Source organism: Lagenorhynchus albirostris, chromosome X (assembly GCF_949774975.1).
Source record: "Lagenorhynchus albirostris chromosome X, mLagAlb1.1, whole genome shotgun sequence".
In the NCBI taxonomy this organism is placed as follows: Eukaryota; Metazoa; Chordata; class Mammalia; order Artiodactyla; family Delphinidae; genus Lagenorhynchus; species Lagenorhynchus albirostris.
Genome location: NC_083116.1, coordinates 72161195 through 72179369, shown reverse-complemented (window position 1 = coordinate 72179369; position 18175 = coordinate 72161195). Strand labels below are relative to the sequence as shown.

Genomic DNA, 18175 nt, shown 5'->3' with positions numbered 1-18175 from the left:
GGGGAGTTTGGGTCTTTTGAGCATGAGCCACCCGTTCTCCGTGCATGGCCCTTGCAATAAGCCTTTCTCTGCTCCAAACTCTGACATTTCAGTTTGTTTGGCCTCACTGTGTGTGGGGCACATGAACTTGAGTTCGACAACACCCTTACTTGTTAGAAGCAAAATGTTTGTTTTGGTTTTGCTCTGAGGCGCGTAGATTCTTTTTTTCATCTTCTTTTACGATGGAAAGGTTTCTAAAAAGAAGCCCCTTTACTCCTCAGGACAACGACTTTATCTTCTTTATCCCCAGTACCTAGCAGAGTGCTTGGTACTCATATGTTTTTCAAGTTGAACTCAACAAGGGAAGAGAAAGAAAACAAAATATGTTGGCAGAGATCTGCTAAGAGTTTGTTCCAGATGTGAAGAATCATATAAAAGAACAGATTAACAGAAGGAAGAGAATAAGCACCAAGAAGGATTTTATACCAACTGGAAAGAAAAGAAGCTGGTAGGTATGGGAGATGGTGACGTTTTCTTTGTCTAGGGAAGAGAAAAAAGCAGAGAGACCTAGAACTTAAAACCATGCAAAAATGCTAGTGGTCCAACTTGGTGACAACTTTCTTAGCTTGAAAGAAGGAAGGTAAAGAACTAAAGACAAACCGAAGAATACTCTGGTAGATGGGAGAGCAAGATGTTCATGTTGGTATCTCCTAAAAGCGGTAAGGTTTAAGCTGAGAGTGGAATTCAGGTAAAAGTAGGAATTCTGTCTTCTTCTTGTTAAAACTGAGTTAATGATAAAATATTTAAGAATGTGGGCCAAAGAAAGCAAATGCAATTGAGTGACGAAAAACAAGCCAACTAAATAATTTCAGATGGCTATCAAAGCTGTTGAAGTAAATGAGTGCTTCCTTAGAGGATGTGTGAAAGGAAACAGAAATAGAGAAAACACTCCTATGGACCACATGTGATCACAGGGAGATGATTAAGATAAAGACTATTTCAAAACAGATTCAGAAATAATGATTCATGGCAAGGGGCATTTTAAAAGAAGAGGCCAAGCGAAATGTGACCTTTCCTTAGGAAGGAAGTAGCCATTACAAATCTTTGAAATCAACATGTTGCTAGAATGGAGGAACGGATTCTTTAAAGAGAATCAAAAACAATTGCATCAGGGAAAGCAAACATACCAAACAGCACACTGAATGCTTGTGTTTTTCCTGAAGGTTGCACATTACCTGTTCGGAAATTGTTGAAGCTTTTCTCCCTTTCTCTAGATCAACTGCAGATGCCACAAGTAAACATGTTTTCTGTGCAATCAGAACTGCTTGATCAGAAGGACAAAACTGGGACAGCTGATAAGAAATAACCAGAACATCAATGAATAGTGAGAATTCTGCCAGGTGAACACAAACAATCAGAATGAAAATCAGCAAAATCCTGTCTGAATGACAAAATTCAGCTGGAAAAGCACATCTCACCTTAAAAATGATATAGACTGTAACACTGATCTATGGTTTTAATTTTCTATTACTTTCTATTGTTTTTTTAGCACCTTTCTAGAGATTAAAAAGCTTCATTTCTTCACAATTTTCCTATCTTTCCCAATGACAAGTACTGTCATTTGGCCCTGTATTTCTATCTAGTGATTTACTTCTTGGTTTACGTTGTAATTTCTAAGTGATTTTCCCCCTGGCAAATAGATTTCCCCTTTGCACTGAATAGAGCTGAAATTAGTACCTATATTGTTCATGGTTGAAAGAGACAATGTCAAATCTTGACAGGCATTAGGCATAACCTCATCATTAAACCTTCTCCTCCAGCTTTAGAAAAAAAATCCCATGGGCTGTGCTCAGAGCAGGGGGCCTGAAGAAATGGCTCCTCAATTTACAACACACCCAACAGAAATCTGAGTTCACTGTGACAAGGGGCACAAACTTGTGGCCTTCCTATGAACAAATACCCAACACATGTCCCCCTGTAGCTCCACATGGCTTCTGGGTAGGACCAGTGGGACAGGTCTCAATATTGGAAGAAAAGCTACAGTATTTAGTGGGGAGGTTTGCCACCTAGAGCCAGTGAGGTCCACACATGAGTGGGCCATAAGTGGTCTTACAGACATAAAGACTTTGAATCTCTTTATTCAAGGGAAAAAAATAGATTCCAACTATATGCCATTCTGGAAAGGCAAAACTATGCAGACAATAAAAAGATCAACGGTTGCCAGGAGTTTCGGGGGGAGAGGGGAGCTGAATACACAGAGTACAGAAGTTTTTATTGAGCAGTGAAATACTTTGTATGACATTGTAATGATGGATATATGTCATTATACTTTTGTCCAAACCCACAGAACATGCAACACTACTCACTTCAGTAAAGTGAACCCTAAGGTGAACTGTGGACTGTGGTTTTATGATGTGTCAATGCAGTTTGTCATTGGTTTAAAAAAGAAAAGGGGGCTTCCCTGGTGGTGCAGTGGTTGAGAGTCCGCCTGCCGATGCGGGGTACACGGGTTCGTGCCCCGGTCCGGGAGGATCCCACATGCCGTGGAGCGGCTGGGCCCGTGTGCCACGGCCACTGAGCCTGCGCGTCCGGAGCCTGTGCTCCACAACGGGAGAGGCCACAGCAGTGAGAGGCCCGCATACCGCAAAAAAAAAAGAAAAGGTACGACTCTGTTGATAATGGCTACGCATGTGTCAGGACGGGGTATATGGGGGAATTTCTGTACCTTCCTGTCAATTTTGTGGTAAACCTAAAACTGCTTTAAAAAAAAAGTCTCAAAAAAAAAGAGAATTAACACTCAGGGTAGACATTTTTGGCAAAACTTTTGTTTTGCTTATATATGCATGCATATTATATATGTGTGTGTGTTTGTTGGACTGTGATGTAAAAGGTATTTTTTAGATCAAAAGTTTGCAGGCCACTGTAGTTAAGTTATACTAGCAAATAAAAGCACAAATTAACCTCAAAAAAAAACCAAACCTCCCAGCTTTGTAGTACAGTAAAATTCTAGGCTACTTGATTCTAACATGGAATCCGACTAGTGCTATCATGAATGTCAAAACTGAAGCTAATTTATTTCACCTAATTAAAATGGAAATTATACCTAAACTTTCAAACATTATTTCTTAATCTCCCCAAATATTTAGTGATCATAATCATCGCCATCATTTAACTAATAGCATTTCAAGACACCCAATCTCTGTACATCTCAGGTGACTCATATATAAAATGAGGGAGTTGTGCTAGATTATCTCTATAGTTCGTTCCAGTTCTAAAATATTTAATCTACCTCAACATATCAGACTGCATACTCCAGAATGTGTATGAGGGATATTCTTTGCCACCTCTCCTTTCATCCTCTAATCAATACTTGATCCTCTTTCTGGCATTTAACCTTTACCTTGGAGGATAACACCTATTTTAAAAGGCTTATAACTGCAAAACAAGCTCACAAATCCTTACACACAAAACCTGCTCTCAGAAAAATTATAAAGCAGGTCCAAGCTTCTTAGCATCCTTTTAACCTCCTGTTGTCCCCAGATACCTATTCAATATTCCTATAGACTTATACCCATAACCCTTCCTAATGTTTTGGTAATTGACAACTTCTTAGAGTATTCCCTCCTAAAGATAGCTATATTTTGATATAGGTTCTGAGAGACTGAAATTCCTTCAAAGATAAAGGAATAAGTCTCTTATGGTAGAACTTTAGGCTCCATGATGGTTGTTTGTGATACTTCAGTATGGGGAGACCTGCCTCATGTTCTCATATTATACCCTATAGGGATCAAATTCCCCTTAGGTCATTCCTGCTTAAACATATATTAAAAATTCCTAGATTAAAAGCCAATCTCACTCTATACTTAGTCATTGACTATACTCATAGTGGTCATATCCTTGTTGTGATCCATATGTGAGATACTTGTTGGAAGAGACTTACCTTATAAGAAATTATGAAAAATTCTCTCATTGTCACTGGGTCTTTGTTACATTGCACAGCCAAGTTCCAAGCTGAAAGTTAACATGAAATAACATAATTATGAAAATTTACTGTTTAACCTGTACCATTATAATCTCCACTACCTACATCTTTAATATTAACACACTAATGAGGGGTTTCTCAGGGGTTAAAAAAAGCTAACTTTAGGTTTTTAGAGAAATTTTTTCCAGGTAAATTTAGAGACTTCCATCACTTCCAATCTTTAATTCTAGGACAATGGCCAATGGAGATAGTGTTGGATTTTTTAAAATTGGGGACATATGATAAATTCTTACTTGGCACAAATCCATCTAAAAAATGAGGATCACAGTGAGGAGTTCACCGACTGAGATTAAGCAAGTTATCCTTGTACCCATAGCTACAAATGGAAGATCCAGAATTTGAATCCACATCTGATTCTACCACCCCACAATGTTTCCCATAGCCACAGAATTTCCTTTTACCTGTTTTTCGAAACCAATGAGCTTCATTAGTCCTTGAGCCTGAAGTCGAGACTTCTCCATCAAAATACTGAGCAAGTTTCGGGAGTGCTGCAGTCAAACAGGAAAATCTGATATTGAGGTCTTTTACTTTATACTCTAGCAAAGTTGTTAATCCTGCTTTAAAAACAGTCAAACATGAGCTTGAATATAGAAAGTTCTTTTTTTATGCGTGTGCATGGGTGCATACCAAAAGTAATTTAAATGACAAAAAGCATTACCAAGCTCCAAGGAACTGTTAACTCAAACTCTGGGGAACAAACACATCTTTGGAGAGATTTATAATTTTAATTAGAGCAATCATTCACCACCTGAGGTAGAAAGATATGATTTACGTGTAAGGAAACAAAGAAGAGGAATAATCATTTAAAACACTGAAAAGGAGATTGAGGATTGGAAGAGTATTGATAGGTTGGCATAATATTTACTGAGCTCCTACAGCAAGCACAGTATGGAACTAGAATGTGCCGTCATCATCAGAAAGCATTTATTACATACTCATGTGCCCTTCTGAGAGATAAGAATGCCAACAGAAAACTTTTTATCTTTTGAAAAGCTGTAGTTTCTAAACCACTTTGCTACATTTGCACCCTGTTGACAGGTATTTGAGGTATAAAATTGAACTACTGCAATAAATGGAACTGAATTTCTAAGATATGGAGTTTTTGGTGTGTTTTAGACATAAGGAAATAGGTACATGGGCAGTAGAAACTGGAAGACCTATTAGGCAAAAGGGACACCAAGAAAGAAAGCATAGAGTTGGAAAAAGGAATGCAATGTAGCTAGGACGTTAGCTGAATGAAGCGGACAGGGAGCAATTAGTAGATAGAGGAGATGACACAGACTTGGATAGACAGATGGACAGCTTCAAAACAACAGAGTAAACAATCTGAATTTGATTCAGAGAACATGAAAATTAGCAGGGCTCAGAATATTTTTATTTGTCTTGACCCTTTTTCACCTGTTCAATTTCTAGGTTAGGACCAAGTGGCAATAGACATGGAAGGGAGGGAGGGAGGGAGGAGGGCGGGAGGAGGGAGGGAGGGAGAGAGAGAGAGAGAGAGAGAGAGAGAGAGAGAGAGAGAGGGAGGGAGGGAGGGAGGGAGGGAGGGAGGGAGGGAGAGAGGGAGGGAGGGAGGGAGGGAGGGAAGAAGGAAGGAAGGAAGGAAGGAAGGAAGGAAGGAAGGAAGGAAGGAAGGAAGGAAAAGGTCTTTCAAAAAACTGGAATAAAAACAGAGGTGAAATCACATTTGGAGATGAATGCTAATGATGACAAACTTTTCTCTGCTTGTGAATAAATAAACAGGTATACTGCTGTGACGTATGTTAGTAAAAGCATGAAGCTTAACTCAAACACGAAGCCTGAGTCAGTGTGCTCAATGTACTTGGAGAATTTAATAGAGGATAGAGGCAAAATGAAGGAGTGAAAATAACCAAGGAGATATTTACCTGTATTCAAGCAAGTCAAAAGTCTATCCATTTGTTTCTTTCTAAAAAATAAAGAAAAGAGTATTTTCATACTGTTCCAAAGCTTTACTACAGAAAAGTATCAAAAAGAGACTCTATATTTGCCTGAGAGCAGCTCAAGGAAAATGTTAAATTGTGAAGTTTGTTGTTCAAGGCTCCAACCTATCATTTCAACACTCTTTTTCCTCATTATAGGACACTGTTCCTCATCTCCAATGTCCTCATATTTTTTTCTCTCTTCCCCTTCTACACCTACTCTCAAGCAAAGGATTTCAATGACTGATAAGGTTTTATATTACAGGGTCATAGAATTTGAGAGCAGGTAGTGATCTCTGTGATTTTCAAGCTTTGGTTTTTTTTGAAGAGGGGGAACTGGAACCTGTGTTTCAAATAAAATTTTATAAAAGTCTAATATACAAGAAGAGACAAAAGTGTATCTGCTCTGGTTGAACCAGTGGTAGGTGGAGGCCTAGAGTCTCAGCTTCCTGGAAGTCCCTGAGGCAGTGCCACAGAATTTCCAGGTTTCTAAGGAATATAGTTTAAAAACCACTTATCCATACCCTTCATTTTACAGATGAGGAAACAGATCTGGAAATGCGGGATGTTCTGTCTAAGGTCATGCAATGACAATGCCAAGACTACTACTACCTAGGTCTCTTGACCCTTAGTTAAGCTTCTTTAGGGGCAACATAAATTTTAACAGAGAAAAACATCCCATTATGCTTAAACAAAGGATTGAATATGGAAGTATCAGCAAACTCAACTAAGGAAGTTTATGGTAAGTAGGGTAGAACACACTATAAGACTGGCCTTATCAGGAGAATGTCTAGTATTATACAATACAGACTGTGCTTCAGGAAAAGTAGCAGCTTTCTTAGGGATAAACATTAAACATCTGCTTTATATAAAGTAACTTCTAACAGTAAATTTTATTAATCTGAATTTCAGCTGAGCTAAAGTTGACTTCACTATTTAACTTTTTTTTTTTTTTGCGGTACGCGGGCCTCTCACTGTTGTGGCCTCTCCCATTGCGGAGCACAGGCTCCGGACCTGCAGGCTCAGCGGCCATGGCTCCCGGGCCCAGCCACTCCGCGGCATGTGGGATCCTCCCGGACCGGGGCACGAACCCGTTTCCCCTGCATCGGCAGGCAGACTCTCAACCACTGCGCCACCAGGGAAGCCCGACTTCACTATTTAATTCAGTGACTATATAAAATAATCTAGGGAGGGTCCATTAATGCAAATAAATAGTACAAGTAAGAATGAGCACATGGAAAGGGATGTATAGTCTATTTAAGAGACAAACTGCTTTCAAAAATTGTAGCACACGAATTGTTAATACTTAGGTAGATACTGTAATTGAAAAACATAAGATTTTTAGAAGAGGACAGAACTTTTCCAGTTCATCTTCTTTTATTTAATAAGTGAAGAAAATAAAGCTTAGAGAAGTTAAATAAGTTGTTATTGTCTAAGGTAAACCAGAAGTTAGTGAAACAGCTAAAACTAGAGCTCAATTCTCTGACTCTTCCCATTGAATTAGGCTTTTTTTTTTCTTTTATAAGTTAGTCTAATCTATTTGTTAAATCAGGTCCTGACCTCTACTTGAAAACACTGCTAGTAGATGTTCTTTATTACTATATTTACTTGAGAACAATAAAGGTATATTTCCAAAATATTCTGTAATTAAAGTTTGTCATTAATTTGAACAAGATCCCTTTCCTTCTCCCCATCTTTAAATTAGTTTTAATGAGTGGGATCTGACTGTGCATCACAATTACATGGAATATGAAGCATCTTTTAAATCCAATATAAGATCTTCCTGTGAAGGACTGATATTCAGCCATTTAAATAAATTGAGTGGCTATTATGTGCTAGATACTGTCCTAGGTTCCAGAGATACAAAGATAAATACAAATAGTACTAGCCTTTGAGAAGCTCTCACAGTCTATTAGCTATCAAAATTTAGTCTCTGAGTTTATTTCATTTTTTAACTTTTTATCGTTGAAAATTTCAAAGATGTTTATATTTAACAGATGAATGAATCTCCATGTATCCATGGCCCAGCTTCAATAATTATTAACTCATCATCAATCTTATTTTAATGATACCTCCACCTACCCCCCTTCTCCCACATTATTATTAAACATCTTTATTGGAGTATAATTGCTTTACAATGGTGTGTTAGTTTCTGCTTTATAACAAAGTGAATGAGTTATACATATACATATGTCCCCATATCTCTTCCCTCTTGCGTCTCCCTCCCTCCCACCCTCCCTATCTCACCCCTCTAGGTGGTCACAAAGCACCGAGCTGATCTCCCTGTGCTATGCAGCTGCTTCCCACTAGCTAGCTATTTTACTTTTGGTAGTGTACGTATGTCCATGCCACTCTCTCTCTTTGTCCCAGCTTACCCTTCCCCCCTCCCCGTATCCTCAAGTCCATTCTCTAGTAGGTCTGTGTCTTTATTCCCGTCTTGCCCCTAAGTTCTTCAGAACTTTTTAAAAAAAATATTCCATATATGTGTGTTAGCATACAGTATTTGTTTTTCTCTTTCTGACTTACTTCACTCTGTATGACAGGCTCTAGGTCCATCCACCTCACTACAAATAGCTCAATTTCGTTTCTTTTTATGGCTGAGTAATATTCCATTGTATATATGTGCCACATCTTCTTTATGCATTATCTGTTGATAGACACTTAGGTTGCTTCCATGTCCTGGCTATTGTAAATAGAGCTGCAGTGAACAGTTTGGTGCATGACTTTTTTGAATTATGGTTTTCTCAGGGTATATGCCCAGTAGTGGGATTGCTGGGTTGTATGGTAGTTCTATTTTTAGTTTTTTAAGGAACACCCATACTGTTCTCCATAGTGGCTGTATCAATTTATATTCCCACCAACAGTGCAAGAGAGTTCCCTTTTCTCCAAACCCTCTCCAGCATTTACTGTTTGTAGAAGCAAATTCCAGACATCACATCATTTCATCCATAAATATTTTAGGATGTGCCTATAAGATATAAGGATCCTTTTAAAAACATAGCTATACTACCATTATATGCCTAAAAGTTAATAATTTCTTAATATCAAATATTTGGTCATTACTCAAATTTTCAATTATCTCAATATGTTTTTTTTTTTTTAGTTAGCTTGAGTGCCCTTCAAATGGATTCATAGAGCCTGTAAACAAGGGGCAAAACTTACCATATATGTCCGGGTAAAATTTGCATTATGAAAAAAGTTATGTCATCAATCTAATATTATCTCAGTCATAGATAGTTCCCAAAGAATTTAGCTAAAAAAAAATATTGCCTCCAGGTACAAATATACAAAGCAAAAATGAAGTAGTGATACATTATTACAGAGTTTTTGTCCGAGTAGAGAAAATAGAGATAGGTGGTATTTCTCTGAAAGTTATCCCTAGTCAAGACCTTGAATAGAGTTTTCTTTTAAATCATTAGGACGAAGTGAATTTTGTGAATGAAATATGGGTGACCCAATTCTTCCATGTATTGTTAAGTTCTTTATATCTTATGCCATAGAAACTGTGAGCAGAAAGATATTTGAATACTCCCAGCTGAGCTGATACAGAATCAGAATCAACAAGCCAACCAGGTTATTTATGTTTCTATGGGAAAGTAAGAGCTAAGAGCTATGTCTATATTTAAGTCTCCTGTTAAGAAAGGGGGAAACAGACACAATATCATAATGAAATCATAGTGAACATTACTGAGGGCATGGTAAATGCCTGGCACTATTCTAAGTGTTTTACACGTATTTATTCATCAGGTCATCACAGCAACCTCATAAGGTAGGTACTATTATTATACCCATTTTACAGATCAGGAAACAGAAGCCCAGGTTACATATTCTAATAAGTGGCAGAGCCAAAATATGAACCCAGGAAGACTGGCCCCAGAGCCTATATTGACCTTACCCAGTATACTATATATCTCTCACTACAAGGTTTCTAGTGAAAATTGTTATATTTTTTTCTAACGGTGAATACATCATTTCTGTTGAATTATAACTTACTTGTTTTCAGATTCTGGCATGTGAGAAACTTTTGGAAGAACAAGACGAAGCAAACACCTGTATGATAAAGTAATATAAAAAGTGATGCTTAGGAAGAAATATGTGAAAGAATATATACCAAGTTATTAATCTTGATTAGCCCAGGAGGCAGAAGTGAGAAAAGAGAGGTAAAAAAGGAGATTATTTTATTTATAGGTCTTTGTATGTCTTAATGGTTGCAATGAAAACATACCAACTTTGTAATTTTGGAAGAGTAATTTAATAAAATAATTTTAAAACGAAAATGTTGCTTGACAAATTCTTAAATAGTTCCACAGTTTATATAATTGCCCCAAATCACCTGCCAGAACATCAGATATAGTGTACAAGTCTTTTATATTTTTCTTTCTATAAAGGAACCTGGAACTGGCCTTTGGGTTCCACATAAACTAGGATGAATATTTTTTGAAGGGATCTGACGGCATGATGACAAACTGACAAAATAAGGTAGTTTGTAAAGTTTCAAATCCTAAAAATCTTTAAAAAGAAAAAACACCATCAATCATCCAGAATAATTTTAGATATTTATCTGACTAAACGTATGTATCTCAAGACTCCTTCTGATACTTTTGTATCTGTGACTCCATTTCCCTTCAGAAGTATGGCCTCAAGTACAGTTAACCAATGGGAGAATCACTATAGAACCGTTCTGGTTTATTTTTCCCACTGGCATATTCTCAGTTACATCATTAGGAGTTACCATGTCCTAACCTCACCTTCCTCTGTCTCATTATTGTATGTAAAAGTTCCCTTTTGATAAACCATTTTCCTTCATACAAACAGAGAAAGGGGAAGATCAGTTTCAACTGATATCTTTTTTTACCTTAAGCATCCCTACCAAATTTCCAATAGCATTTTTCACATAAATAGAAAAAAAAAATCCTAAAATTCAAATGAAACCACAAAAGACCCTGAACAACAAAAGCAAGCTTGAAAAAGAACAAAGCTAGAGCCATCACATTTCTTGTTTTCAAACTATACTACAAAGCTATAGTAATCAAAACAGCATGGTATTGGCATAAAAATAGTCACATAGACCGATAGAACAGAGAGCCCAGAAATAAACCCATATATATACTGTCAACTAATATACGACAAGGGAGACAAGAATATTTAATGGAGGAAAGATAACCTTTTCAATAAGTGGTACTGGGAAAACTGGATATCCACATACAAAAGAATGCAATTGGACCCCTATCTTTCACTACTCAGAAAAACTAACTCAAAATGGATTAAAGACTTAAATATAAGACTTGAAACCATAAACGTCCTAGAAGAAAACACAGGGAAAAAGCTCCTTGACAATGATTTTTTGGATATGACACCCAAAGCACAAGCAACAAAAGCAAAAATGAATAAGTGGGGCTACATCAAAGTAAAAAAACTTCTGCACAGCAAAGGAAACTATCAAAAAAAATGAAAAGGCAACCTATGGAATGGGAGAAAATGTTTGCAAACAATATATCTGATAAGGGGTTAATATACAAAATATATAAGGAACTCCTAAAACTCCACAGCAAAAAACAAATAATCTTATTAAAAAATGGGCAAAAAAAAAAAAAAAGGACAGATGGGCTTCCCTCGTGGCGCAGTGGTTGAGAGTCCGCCTGCCGATGCAGGGGACACGGGTTTGTGCCCCGGTCCGGGAAGATCCCACATGCCACGGAGTGGCTGGGCCCGTGCGCCATGGCCGCTGAGCCTGCGCGTCCGGAGCCTGTGCTCCACAACAGGAGAGGCCACAACAGTGAGAGGCCCGCGTACCGCCAAAAAAAAAAAAAAAAAAAAAAGGGCAGAGCCCCTGAATAGGTATTTTACCAAAGAAGACATCCAAATGGCCAACAGGTACATGAAAAGATGCTGAACATTACTAATCATCAGAGAAATGCAAATCAAAACCACAATGAAATATCACCCCACACCTGTTAGGATGGCTATTATCAAAAAGACGAGACATAACAAGTGCTGTAGAGAAAAGGGAGCCCTAGTGCATTGTTGATGGGAATGCAAACTGGTACAGCCACTGTGGAAAACAGCATGGAGGTTCCTTAAAAAGTAAAAATAAAACTACTATACAATCCAGCAATCCCACTTCTGGGTATATATCCAAAGGAAAGGAAATCACTATCTTGAAGAGATAGCTGCACCCCCATGTTCACGGTAGCATTATCCACAATAGCCAAGACATGGAAACAACCTAAGTGTCCATCAGTGGAGGAATAAAGAAAATGTGGTATATGTACACACACACAAACAGGAATATTATTCAACCAAATAAAAGAAGAAAATCCTGCCTTTTGTGACAACACAGATGGACCTTGAAGGCACTGTACTAAGTGAAATAAGTCAGACAGAGAAAGACAAAAACTGTATTGTCCACTTATATGTGGGATCTCTAGAAAAAAAAAACAAAAGAAAAAAAAAGAAAGAAAGAAAATCCAAACACATAGAAATAGAGTAGAATGATGTTTGCCAGGGCCTGTGGGTGGAGAAAATGGGGAGATGTTGGTCAAAGGGTATAAACTTCCAGTTATAAGATGAATACATTCCAAAGATCTAACGTACAGCATGGTGACTGTAGTTAACCATACTGTATTATACATTTGAAAGTTGCTAAGAGAGTCAATCTTAAATGTTCTCACCACACACAGTGTGTAATTTTGTGAGGTGATGGATGTATTAACTAATCTTACTGTGCTATTTCATAATACAAATGTGTATTAAATCACCAGGTTACATATCTTAACTTATACAATGCCACCATTTGTCAGTTACATCTCAATAAAGCTAGGAAAAAAACCACTTGGTATTGTAGGCATTGACTCAGCTTGATCCCATCAGTACTATTTTGGCAAAGTTTATAGACCAAGAGTAACATGTACAGAGGAGATCCTTTCACATCCACAGGATGTGGATTACTTACTTTAAAGCTATAATGACTTGTTGTCCGTCTTCTGAATATTGAGCTAAATATTCCAAAGCTTTTTCTGCCACGATTTGTTGTTCATTCTATAAAGAACAAATATAATATGTTAAATTACATCTCAAAGTGATACTTATAAAATGTTATCTATATTCCTGTCCATTAAGGGGAAGACAAAATCTGAACTTGTTTGTTTTGTATTCTAAAAAGAGCTACTGCAAGATGGTAGAATGAAGATATAACTCATTGACAAAAACAGAACAGGTTCATATTGGCCCCAGAAAGCCACTCCTCCCTATCCATAAACACTTACAGCCTTGCCAACACTGCCTTGAATTCACTAGGACTAATCTTACTGTGCTCTTTATTCCTGTTTGTCAGCAGTAGCCAAAAGAACCCTGGACTCTGAGGTCACCCTCATTTCCAGCACCCTCTGTAAATCCCTTTTGTCCTCTTTTCTCATTTCTCCCCAACTCCTCCAACCCTTCCACTATGCTTTCTGAAATTCAGTCCATTATCAGCAAAGTCTCCTCTATGAGCAACTTCTTCCCAGAAAGTTCCCTCTACATTCTTTCTCTAATGGAAATCTAGGTTTCTCCAAGGACACTGCTTCCAATAAAGCCCTCTCAAGTAGTGGCTGTTTTTCTTTCATCTCCCTAGACCTGGAGATGGAGTAGGCATCATTTTTGCTCTTCATTGCTGTTTTAGAATTATTCTCCCTCTTGCTCCCTAAAACCCCCAGCTTTGAATTTCCTGTCACCAGACTGTATCACCCATTATCCCTCACTGTTATGGTGAACTGCTCTCAGACCATTTCTTCTCATTTCTTAATGATTTATCTACTCCTCACAGTTATTTTTTCCAAAATATACTCCTGTCAATTTTTGGCATTTTCATTATACAGATAGATGATCCTTTTAATATCCTAGTCTCTTATTTCCTTGAATTCCACTCTGCCAATTATCTTAGCCATTCACTAGCACAGTCATTCACTGGGCACTGTCATCACTAAAAGCCAGGTCATGCAAGTGAGGCTCCTAGGGTACACAATTTATGGACACACTCATTCTCAGGTTGTGCATGGACCAATTCTAGGTGCCTCACTCCCTCACTCTTGTCTTGTACCCTGCTCTATTTCATGTATTCTACCATCTCCTACCTTTCTAATTCACTCCCTCTACCACTCCAGCAATCCTTCAACTGCATTAAGATCTCCAATACATTGATACTACTAATATTTCACCATCCCTCATCCCCTTGAAGTCCTCCTCTGTATCCAGTTTAAATTCCATGGGGATTAATTATAATCACTCCCTGTTCCTTGATTTTCCTGCCCCTCTTTTGCTTCATTGTATTCACCTGGCAAAACCATAAGCCTGGTTAAATTCAACTTTCTAGTGACTTTTGTGCCTGCATCCATGCAGCTGAAAGTAGCTGGGTAAAAACCTGTACAACTATTTGTTTTATTTTTAAAACTTCATCAAATGGACCTTACTGCCACAAGGCAAGCATACCACACTACCCTTGCCATTCACTTTCTTGATTTTCTGGATGATTAGTTGATATCTTATCCTCTTTTCTCAACACCTAACACCTCCTCTCCTATTCTCACTCTCAGGTGATGACCTTGTTTCCTACTTCACTGAGAAAACTGAAGCAGAAAGAGAACTTCCACAGATTCCCACTACCACTTCTATTCACACACCAGGAACCACACCACATACTCTGCCTTCTCAACTGCTATCATAAATGAACTATCCATGTTTCTTCCTAGAGCCAAACCCTAAACTTATACACTTGCATCCATCACCTCTTGCCTATTTAATGACATTACTCTAACAACTTTCATTTTTCTCTCTCACATTGTCAATTTTTGTTCTCTTAACTGGGTCATTCCTATTAGCAAATAAACATTCTCACTCATCCCATTTAAGCAAACAAACAAACCTCTTGATCCTACTTCTCTCACCAACTACTGCCCAACTTAAAAAAAAATTTTGTTTTCTTGCCCAACTTCTTTTCTTCCCTTTGTAGTAAACTCTTCTAAAGAATTGTCTATCCTTACTGTATCCAATTCCTTTCCTTCAATTCTCTCTTGAGCCTACTATAATCAGGTGTTTGTCCTACCTCTACCAAAACTGCTCTTGTCAAACTCACCGATGACCTCCATATTATAAATTCCAATGGTCAGTTCTCAGTCCTCACTGTATTTGACCTATCAGCAACATTCAACATAGTTGATCACTCTTTCCTCCTTGAAACACATTTGGCTTCCAAGACACCACATCATCCTTGTTTTCCCCTACCTCATGGATTACTCCCTTTCATTATCCTTTACTGGTTCCTCTTCTTTTCTCCAAACCATTAATGTTTGAGGGTTTCAGGCTCAGTCTCTGGTCCTCATCTCTACTGCATATATACTCACTCCCTTGGTGATGACATCCCAGTCTCATAGCTTTATATACCATCTATATATTAATGACTCTTATTAAACTTTTCTCTTCAGCCCAGACCTCTTTCACAACTCCGGAGTCATATATACAACTGACTATTCAGATCTCTACTTGGATAGTCTAATAGACATCTCAAATGCATCATGTCCAAACTGAACTCCTGATTTTCACCCCAACCGTACTCTATTTGCAGCCTTTCCTAGTTCAACTGATGGCAACTCCACTTGATGACCCAGTCTCTTTCTCTTATACCCATCATCCAATCTGTCAGCAAATTCTGTTATCATTTACCTCCACTGTTATCTCCCTTATCTGAGTCACCTTAATCTTCCCTGGATTACTTCGAAAACTTCCTAACAGGTCTCCTTGCTTGGTTTTTTTATGGTCTATTTTCAATAAAACAGCCAAGATGAAAGTCAAATCATGTCACTGCTCTGTTAAAAACCTTCCAATGGTTCCCCATGTCATTCAGAGTAAAAGTCAAAGTCCTTTCACTGGCCTATAAGGATCTACATAATCCAAACTATCACCTCTCTGACTTCATCTCTCACTAATCCCACCCTTTATTCATTCTAGCCATACTTGCTTCCTTGATACATACCTTAGGGCCTTTGTATTGGCTGTTACCTCTGCCTGTATTACTCTTCCTCTTCACTCCCCCCATATATCTACAGGGCTAACTCCCTCAACAATTTCAAGTCTTTGTACAAATGTCATCTCCTCGATGAGACCTATCTTCACCACCCTATTTAAAAAAAATAACTCACACCAATCCCAGAGGATTGTTATCCTGCTCTATTTTTCTATATTATCATCTTCTAACATATTATATAATTTCTTATTTATTATGCCTATTATTATCTTCTCTCCTCCTGCTTGAATGTTAGCTCCAAGAAGGCGTATCACTGTTTTGTTTACTAATTTATCCCAAGAGACTATAACAGTGCCTGGCACTTAGTAGGTGCTCAATAAATATTTGCTGAATGAATGATAGTTTCACTAGCACTTGAAATGCCTTTTGCAAAGCAATTGTAGTAAGTAAAAACTGGATTCCACCCTTGTTCTTTTGTAGAGATATATTCAGTTTCCTGGGTTTGGCTCATCCATCCTTCCTTCCATCTTCTAATTCAAACTACTTGAGGCTTTTTTTTTCCTGATTCTTTCTCCTCTATTAAAATTATTTTTCTTTTCAGAAATATAGTTCTATAATTCTTCCATTGGCTTTCTTCTGCTTTCCATCAAATGTAACTTTATAAACCTTCCTTTAAAAAGATATTTGCCTTTGGGTTCCCCATTAGAGATTTTTCTCTCATTTCCTGCACAAGCACATCATGTATCTACATCTGCCAAATATTTTTCCTCTTCCAAGAGTTCTATTATCCTATTCATTAACATCAAAACATATCATTCAAAACTGTATTCAGCTACTACTTTGGGCAAGATATTGGGCAAGGGACTAGAAATATGGCCCTCAAGGACTTTATAAGTCAAGTTAGACAGACAATCCATGCATTAGCAATATAAGGCAGTATATATGATACAGACCAAATAACTAGCATACACGTTAAAAATTACTGAAACTTAGAGTAGAAAGAGAGCAATTGAGGACTGGAATTGATTTGGGAAGTCTCTACAGCGGAAGGAAATCTTAAGTTGGACTTTGAAAAGGTGGCATTTAAATAAGAACATTTCTTAAAAGATGGGATGGTATGAACCAGACACAGAAAAAGGAATGTGACTGGCCTGTTTGACAGACACTGTATTTGCTTGGAGTTATAGAGGGCCTGTGCCTCCACCATTCTAGATCCTGTGCCTAACGTAATGGTGGCTTACATCACTATAATGATGATACAGGGGAGTAATATGAGATAAAGTAGAAGAGACAGCTGTGGCCAGATTGTATATCGTTAATAAGAACAGAAACACTATATGCGTAGATCAAGCTTCTTTAATTACAAATCACATTTTCAGCCATCCTCTTAGTCAATTTTCACAATAACACTGAAGTTAGGTATTGTCTTTATTTTACAAATGATGAAATTAAGATTCAAAGAAGGGAAGAACTTTAAGTGGCAGAGCCAGAATTCAAACCTAGTCTATCACCTAGTCCAAGAGCTCCACAGTTGCTACAATGCTTCTCCTAATCCTGTATATTACTAAGACCAGAATTTTGCAAGTAAACAAAGGAGGTGCAAGTATTTAATACTTCTAAACTAAAGTCGCTTTCTGGTTACAAACTAAAAAGGTCCATTAAGATTTAAACTGTGTTTGTTTTTTTTTTGCAAACTGATGATAAAGATAAGTTTCCAAATAGATGACTATTTTTTTGCATGGTATAGTACTTCAAATCTCAAGTTTCTAATAAAAGTTAATGTTTTGCTATGCTTAGTTTTTCTGTTGTTTTAAGCTCAAAACTATTACCTCACTTTGTTTTATTTACTTTTCTCTATATCATAAAGCAATGAAGAGAAATAAAGCAATTCTGCAACAAAGCTTGGTGTGAAAACAATGAGGCAAAATAGAGGGTAAAGAAAGGCCTCTCCTGTGCCTAACTGATGATGATTCCATTCTAATTGTCTCTGAAAATGGAAAAGAGGTAAAAATCTCATAGATGGGTACATAAGAATTACCTGAAGAGCACACTGGGCAGCTAAACTGAAGAACATGGAAACTAAACTTCTATTTGTAACTACATCATTCTCTTCTTGTTCTTCAGCTCTTAATAAATTCTCTGAAGGAGCAATTGCCTGCAAAGCTGAAAAACAAGGAAACAATTAAAAAATGAGATACTCTTATCAAAGATAATAGC

At 37.5% G+C, this 18175-nt stretch overlaps 1 protein-coding gene and 1 non-coding gene across 2 annotated transcripts in view; one reads left to right on the top strand and one right to left on the bottom strand.

The window, feature by feature from the left end:
- Window positions 1-18175, bottom strand: part of TEX11 (testis expressed 11) — a 353939-nt gene that overhangs the window by 69406 nt on the left and 266358 nt on the right. Inside the window, exons 20-26 of the mRNA XM_060137334.1 lie at window positions 17997-18121; window positions 12914-12999; window positions 9955-10011; window positions 5908-5948; window positions 4423-4509; window positions 3920-3990; window positions 1215-1331 (exon numbers count right to left, since the gene is read on the bottom strand). Of these exons, the coding sequence (XP_059993317.1) occupies window positions 1215-1331; window positions 3920-3990; window positions 4423-4509; window positions 5908-5948; window positions 9955-10011; window positions 12914-12999; window positions 17997-18121 (584 nt within the window). The remainder of the gene's footprint in view (window positions 1-1214; window positions 1332-3919; window positions 3991-4422; window positions 4510-5907; window positions 5949-9954; window positions 10012-12913; window positions 13000-17996; window positions 18122-18175) is intronic.
- On the top strand, window positions 1820-1948 carry LOC132514176 (small nucleolar RNA SNORA11). The gene has a single exon (XR_009538666.1). It is a non-coding gene; the product is annotated as a small nucleolar RNA SNORA11 (small nucleolar RNA).